Source organism: Crinia signifera, chromosome 6 (assembly GCF_055691185.1).
Source record: "Crinia signifera chromosome 6, ASM5569118v1, whole genome shotgun sequence".
Lineage (NCBI taxonomy): Eukaryota > Metazoa > Chordata > Amphibia > Anura > Myobatrachidae > Crinia > Crinia signifera.
Genome location: NC_139222.1, coordinates 133,601,218 through 133,609,189, shown reverse-complemented (window position 1 = coordinate 133,609,189; position 7,972 = coordinate 133,601,218). Strand labels below are relative to the sequence as shown.

At 39.1% G+C, this 7,972-nt stretch overlaps 1 protein-coding gene across 1 annotated transcript; it reads left to right on the top strand.

Annotated features, from left to right (window-relative positions):
* Positions 1–811: 811 nt before the first annotated feature.
* On the top strand, positions 812–7,350 carry LOC146007082 (keratin-3, type I cytoskeletal 51 kDa-like). The gene is made up of 8 exons (XM_083145464.1): positions 812–1,012; positions 2,332–2,414; positions 3,814–3,970; positions 4,325–4,486; positions 4,728–4,853; positions 5,303–5,517; positions 5,599–5,672; positions 6,980–7,350. Exons 1-7 carry the CDS (start codon positions 827–829, stop codon positions 5,654–5,656), a joined length of 987 nt encoding a protein of 328 aa, XP_083001590.1. The 5' UTR covers positions 812–826; the 3' UTR covers positions 5,657–5,672; positions 6,980–7,350.
* Positions 7,351–7,972: the final 622 nt, after the last annotated feature.

Sequence of the window (7,972 nt, the reverse complement as noted above, 5' to 3'; positions counted from 1 at the left end):
TCATGTCAAAAATGCCTATGTTAAAACTCTTGTATCATATAATGTATGTGCTTAAAATGTGTGCTTGCTAGAACTTAACTTTTTGCATAATCTTTACAACTAATAATTATGGGAAATTCAGTTATAGAAAACTTGTTCTCTGTCTAAGTATTCTGATCATTGATGTGCTCCACCCTAAATTCATGCTCTAGAAACAGGACAAACAAACAAGGGTGAAAAGAGCAGAGTGATGCAATTTGATTAATAATGGTAATTGATCACATTGCAGTGGCAATAACTTGGCAAGCAACTGTACTGTTGAAAAAAAGAACACATTCAAATTCACAAATTACACACCCTTTGAATCTCATATATAAAGAATAAAATCTGTTGAGATATCACACTTTCCACGGGAGCTGCTTTTTATCATCTGGAAAGGTTGTCATTTTGATTAAACATCATGTCTTATTCTTATAGACAGACATCACACACAGTAGGCTTAGGTTCTGTCTCAGGAGGTTATGGTGGAGGTGCTGGTGGATATGGTGGAGGTGCTGGTGGATATGGTGGAAGTGCTGGTGGATATGGCGGAGGTGGTTTTGGTGGGTGTGCAGTAGGTTCTGGGGCAGGATTTGGAGGAGGTGCTGGATTTGGTGGTGCTGGTGGATATGGCGGGGGTGCTGGTGGTGGATTTGGTGGTGGTGCTGGTGGATATGGTGGTGGTGCTGGAGGATATGGTGGTGCTGGTGGTTTTGGTGGTGGAGCTGGCTTTGGAGGAGATTTTGCTGGTGGTGCTGGTGGTGGTGTCCAACATGAAAGCCTTCTCTCTGTCAATGAGAAGCAAACCATGCAGAATCTTAATGACCGCTTGGCCTCTTACCTGGACAAAGTCCATGCATTGGAAAAGGCAAATGCCGACCTTGAAGCTAAGATCAAGGAATGGTATGAAAAGCAAAGACCCGGTAGTACTACAAAAGAAGGAGGAACTGACTACTCTAAATACTACACTCAGATTGAAGATCTAAAAACCAAGGTAAGTGTCATAAATAATATTAATTTTGCTACTGAAAAATCTGGTGGATAAACTGCTGCTTTGTACATATTAGATGAAACAATGACATCAGCAGCTTTATAACTACCTAAAACCTTGATTAATTATCGCCAATATTAGAATACATATTAAACTGTATGAACAAAAATTGTAAATTAACCGCATTTATAAAAAAAAAATATTCATTATTATTTTTGTTTTCATTAAATGTTTTTTTTGTTTTCTTGAAAAGTAATTTCATGTTCCCTTTAAACCTGCTCTGTGCTGTCATTTCATGTACAGAGAGTGGAGCAATTTAGAGTATGCTTTTCACAGAACAGAACAACTAATGCCCTTTATAGTTAAATAAATACCATACACATAAGAAGTTGGTTGTTGATTTAAAGTATTTTGATGACTAAAATGTAAACATTTTACAAACGATTGTCTTTTGCAATGCTTTGTTTCTATGAAAAAAGGCAACGGTATCACATGGGAAGATTATGTGGCCAGATTAGTGTCTCTGTAGTCTATTAATTAGCTGAAAAACTAGTCTTGGGATACAAGTTCCAATAAGGGGGCAGATGTATCATAGCGGCGCGATAAGCGCCGCTATGATACTTCCTGCTTCGCCTCAATAGCGAGGCGAAGCAGGAAGGGACATCGACAAGATGTATTAACATCTTGTCTGCCGAAGCGGGGGAGCGTTAACTCCCCCCTCCGTCGATGTCCCTTTCTGGAGATAGCGCATCAGTTAATACTGATGCGCTATCTCCTGTCCCCCGGCCGGCCGCACTGGGCATGCGCGGGATCTCGCTGTTCACGCGAGATCCCCAGCGCAGCCCAGACCTAACAGCAGGGACAGCGCTGTCCCTGCTGTTTAGTTAGGGCTTCGCCAGCCTGATGCTGGCAAAGCCAAAGCAGGCTTCGTGCGGAACGGTCAGCGATGCTGACCGTTCATACATTCGGCCTGCTATCATTTTGCATATATGGACAGGGGATATGGACAGGGGAGCATAGCGCCCCTGTCCTTTACCGCATCTCACCTCCTTCATACATGGGGGAGAAGCGGTATCAGTGCACATAACGTGCGCTGATACCCTTCTCCCCCATAACGACCCTTCATACATCTGCCCCAAGGAGTCTTAAAAAACACTAGTACTGCAATTACCTTCAACCTGTTTTTAGAAAAAAATATCTAGTTTTTCCTGGACCCTTTATAATTTATAAAAAAATCTTAGATTTTTTAATATTAAATATTTCTAGTGAATATGATATCTGGATTGATGTGATACATCTGCAAACATATCTTGTTTCCGTAGATTGTAAAAGCTACCAGTGACAATGCAAGCATAGTATTGCAGATTGACAATTCCAGGCTGGCTGCTGATGACTTCAAGATGAAGTAAGTTTGATGTTGTGGATGTAAAGCTTACGGCACTAATTGTCCACTTGTGGTACATGTACAGGAAGTGTCGCACTATAACCAAGTATAAACCCTCGTCATTGGTGGGAAAACAGAACACTGCAGAGAATAGTAGCAGAGGGACATCTGATATTCTGGAATTACTATTTAGTTTATCAGCAAAGTCCAAATAAACAAATGACACAAACATGATGAAAAGCTGTGAAAAGTGAACATATGGCCTACTCATCATTCCTAAAGATTGTTTCACATACTTTTGTAGGGATATACCCAATGTTTCTATGGGTGCACCCACTGTTTTTGTGGGCACGCCCATGAAACACTGTGTCTGCCCCCTGCCAGCCCATCCTGGAGCAAACACCCGGTGAGTGTGAAATATTGGCGCATGTGCATGTGCATACCCCAACAATCGCCTGGGGTAGTGAATTCAGACCACACCGAGTGTGTTTGAATTGCCCCCATAATGTCTTTATCATAAACATAGTTATAGGAACCAGAATGATGTCTAAGCTCCATTTGTGCAATCGGTTAGACAACCCTAGTTTATCCTTAAAATGTACATAACAGTGAGTATTCCCTTTCAGCAGCCACAGTACTATGTATTCAATTCTTATCTATATATGTAAAGATACTCTGTACCATCTAAAAGAAGAGCCAAGATTTTGGGTGGATTGTAGTAGTGCGCATCATGGGACTTGATCTCAGATTCACTGGGTGGTGTGGTTAGGTCTCCTCGGCACTTGCGGGCCTTAACTGATTCCTTGGTCAAAATAATCTGCACTCACTACCCCTCACTAACCCTCCTCTTGTTATCTATTCAATAAATGTGCCTTGTCCCCATACATTAAACACATTGATTACACATAAAATGCTAAATCAGTGGGTTTCCCTGCAAGTTAAACCCCCTAAAGGTTGGTTTTTTTTTGGTAGACTTTCCCTTTTAGCTCCTGAAGCTACAAGTAAAAGCCTACCTCTGGACTTAACATGCGGTGTAAACCCAGGTATTAATTTAATTGGCGTCAAGTCATCAATATCATCTTCCCTAACCCTCATTTAGATTACACAATGGTCATTTTGTTGTAATGTGTTACAATGCATATGGTATAGCACAGTAATTAACATTTTATCATCCTGAATATATATATATATATATATATATATATATATATATATATATATATATATATATATATATATAGTATATATATATATAAATATATATTTAATCAAAGTTTAATAAATATGAATGTACCAGAACGCACTAACATAACTTCTGTGAATGTGATGAGGCATGAGGCAGGAGGCACTGTCAACTTGCCAAAGAGAAACATGATCCATATGGTAATATCTGCTTGCTTACATCTGTTTATCCTGCCAGGTATGAGAATGAGCTGGCACTCCGCCAGAGCGTGGAGGCTGATATTAATGGCCTGCATAAGGTCTTGGATGATCTGAACTTTTCCAAGACTGACCTGCAACACCAACTTGAAAGCCTTACAGAGGAAATTGCTAGCCTGAAGAAGAATCATGATGATGTAAGCATAAAAGACAATGCATCAATTTCCTTTGCCTTTAATATTTTGAATATGTTTTTTAATATTTTTATTGAAGTAGTATTAATAACACAACAAGGCATTGTACATAGAAATAGACAATTCCATTAAGGCTCAATAAGTCAATACAATGCAGAAAGTAGCCAGGTGATAAGTTTAAGGAAAATTACAACACATTCTAGGAGGCGGATCATTAGACACATATACAATAAAATAAACCTTGCAAGAAGGAGAATATAATAAACATTTGTCTATTTAATATAATAATAATAATAATAATAATAATAATAATAATAATAATAATAATAATAACAAAATATGTATTCTATTCTGTAGGAGGTTAAAGGAACCCATGAAACAACAGTGGGCCAAGTTACTGTAGAAATGAATGCTACTCCAGGTAATGATCTGACAAAGGTTCTAAATGACATGCGGGCGCAGTACGAGGCCATGGCTGAGAAGAATCGCAAGGATGCTGAAGCACAGTTCAACAAAATGGTAAGAGCATTGTTAGAACCTATCCATTCCTCATAGGGATGTTCTAATGTTTATAGATCATGCAAATTGTGTGCTACTTAGTCCTTGCTGACATGACAGGATGTTAGAGTAGATTGTGATTCTGTGAAGAAAGCAAAGATGACTGTGCATAAATATATGAGTGTCTGTGCTGTAATTACAGATACATACTGCCTACATCTTTAATGGATACTAACTAAAACTGTATTTGTTTCTCTCAAAGAGTGAAGGTTTGAAAAAAGAAATATCAACCGCTGCGGTTCAAACCCAGAGCAGCAAGAGTGAAACGTCCGAACTGAAGAAGTCACTTCAAGCCTTAGAGATTGAGCTTCAGTCCCAGCTTGCCATGGTAAATAGCTAAAAGCAATTCTTCATTTAAAGAGCTTTCCAAAAACCTTTGTGTAACTTTCCATTTATTGGAATATACAAGTTGTTCTACAACTTTTACTGTGACTTTCCAGTTTCTTGAGACTTATCATTTATATTGCAGGCAAATTGTTATTTGCTCTGGAATAAAAAGTATTCTACTCTCAGAACACAGTTGTTTCCAATTTGCAGAGCACGCCATAAGCATTGTATCCTTGGGTAATGGAAGTACACTGCTTGATTATATAAAGACATGCAGTAGCTAATATCCAACAGACAGATGTAATGACAATAATGAAAAGTGTACTGTAAAAGTTGTATCAAGTACAAATCATTCTATTATGATCATCGGAAGATGAAAAATCCATGTTTTGGTGCTGTTGGCAATGGAATAAATCCACATGGTTAAGTCTGATGCTCTCTTGTTGACAGAAAAAATCCCTAGAAGACACATTGGCACAGACAGAAGGACGTTTCTGTCAGCAGCTTGCGCAGATCCAATCTCAAATTTCTGAGTTTGAGGTTCAGGTGTCAGAGATCAGAGTAGAGATAGAGTGCGTGACTGCAGAATATGAAGATCTGCTGGATGTGAAGACTAAGTTAGAGGCAGAGATCCAACAATATAGCAAGCTCATTGATGGAGAAAGGTAAGAATAATTATGGACAGTTTTGTTTTCTGCCTGATGATTTCTCATGTTCTTATACTAACTATACTCCTATAACTTCAGTGGCACTGGGTCAGGAGCAGGATCAAGCACCCAAAAAGGGCCTGGAACCAGGACTTAATCATAATCCAGCACAGGTAACTATTTTTTATGGCTACATAAAATGTTTACAATAGAACATGTTTACCTTAATTGCTTGTAATACTAAAGTTTGCCAAGCAGGGAATTAAGAACGCAAGTAGCAAATGTAAACCTTTAGATACATTTATCAATCAAGTGGTAGTTTATTTGTTATTGGTATATATTTGTTCCATTAGCATCAATGCTTTCGAGAGTAGAATGGGACCTGGATACTGGGGGGTCATGCTTGCCCAAACTCAGGCATTGTGGTCACACCCCTTCACCCAAAAAATGTAAATCTACTATGCAGGTTGCCGTGCTCTGCAAAGGAGGCCACTTAGTAGCTGACTCAGGCTCTTACCAGATCCCTCCAACAAGCCTGGGCACAGGAAATGACTACCATATCCTCCACCCCATCTCAGTGTACTGATTTCCTCCACCACATCTCAGTGCCCTGATTTCCTCCACCCCATCTCAGTGCCCAGCTTTCCTCCACCCCATCTCAGTGCCCTGATTTCCTCCACCCCATCTCATTGCCCTGATTTACTCCACCCCATCTCAGTGTCCTTATTTCTTCCACCCCATCTCATTGCCCTTATTAACTCCACCCCATTTTAGTGTCCTTATTTCTTCCACCCCATCTCAGTGCCCTTATTTACTCCACCCCATTTTAGTGTCCTGTTTTCTTTCACCCCATCTCAGTGCCCTGATTTCCTCCACCCCATCTCATTGCCCTGATTTACTCCACCCCATCTCAGTGTCCTTATTTCTTCCACCCCATCTCATTGCCCTTATTAACTCCACCCCATTTTAGTGTCCTTATTTCTTCCACCCTATCTCAGTGCCCTTATTTACTCCACCCCATTTTAGTGTCCTTATTTCTTCCACCCCATCTCAGTGCCCTGATTTCCTCCAACCCATCTCAGTGTCCTTATTTCCTCCACCCCATCTCATTGTCCTGATTTGCATCCTGTCAGTTTTAGTGACCCCCCCCCTCACATGTAGCACATTTTATTACTAATGGCCTAGTGTATATTATATCCCAAATCAAAATATTTTTCTTTTTTTACCGGGCACAATTTACAAAGATGTTTACAGTAGTTCAAATTCCACTTGATTAACTGGACATTTACTTACCTCTATTACCCTTCATCTATTTCTGATTTACAGTTCTACCTGTATCACAGCCTGAAATGACAGATGGTAGAGAATGTCATGTCTGTTATGAAGTGTATATATTTGGTTGACACATTTTGTTATGATTCTTATTTAGGTCTGTTAGGGGGGAATGCACATTAATAATATTGTTTTTATCTCCTTTAAGGAACAAAAAAGATTTGGCTAGTGATGAAAGTGGTTGAAATGATTGCCAACAGAGAAGTTTACAAATATTATTGAGAAATGTTAATACCATCACTAATGCCTCCTGAAAAATTGTCTACTCAAGCAAAATGGAAACCATGTGGATTCACTTACAAATCTTTTAGAGATATTTTATTCTTCTTCTTTGAGACTATCTCAGACTGGGGAGTAAATACATTGTGCGGATCAAATGATACCTATGCATGCTTTCACATAGAACCATTGTTATACTTTATGTAAAACTGTTACTGTATGTAGCTGACTACCATACTGTATATGTCACTGTCTAAAAGGTCTGCAGCTCCCATGATGTTGCATCCTGGGTCTCTCCATTATTATGGGCACCTTCAGCATACTATTGCTTTGCACAATTTGCTAAATAAATGCTTTTCTTATGCAAGTTACACCTGGTCATTGTTCATGGACTGTATTGTTATTATTATTAGCATTATTAACATTATTTTTTATTAGCATTATCCTTTATGTATTTGGTCAAACAAGGACTCTATAGCATTTTACAAAAAAGACACATTGTGAACAAAACAAGAACAAAAATTGACTAATACCCCTTTCAGACATACGCAAAAATCCTGGGATTTTCACATGCACGCGCATAATCCCAGGACGAGCATATGTCTGAATGGCTCTACCCGGGATTTTAGTCGACTAATATCCTGGGTCCTGCGCACCTGCAATGGACATACAGATAGTGGTAGATGCTCAAATTAGTTTGCAACGGCAATGGACCCTGAATTTTTAAAAACCCGGGATTGTACCGGGTTCAAAATTCCTGGTAGAATGTCCGGAAGGGTTCCGGAAGGGTTATTACATTTAGAGATGTGCAAAAGACACTTTTCATATTTTGTGTTTTGGTTTTGTATTTGAATCTCCCTTAGTGTTTTGGATCTGGATTGGTCTTGCTAAAACCACCATTTTGGGTCTTTGATTTGGATCT

What these genes read in the sequence shown, in the direction of transcription:
- LOC146007082 (XM_083145464.1), top strand. Translation starts at nt 827, where the DNA reads ATGCAGAATCTTAATGACCGCTTGGCCTCTTACCTGGACAAAGTCCAT. An exon ending in TTGAAGATCTAAAAACCAAG is followed by an intron (nt 1,013 to 2,331) that starts GTAAGTGTCATA and finishes TTGTTTCCGTAG; the next exon opens with ATTGTAAAAGCTACCAGTGA. An exon ending in TGAAGAAGAATCATGATGAT is followed by an intron (nt 3,971 to 4,324) that starts GTAAGCATAAAA and finishes TCTATTCTGTAG; the next exon opens with GAGGTTAAAGGAACCCATGA.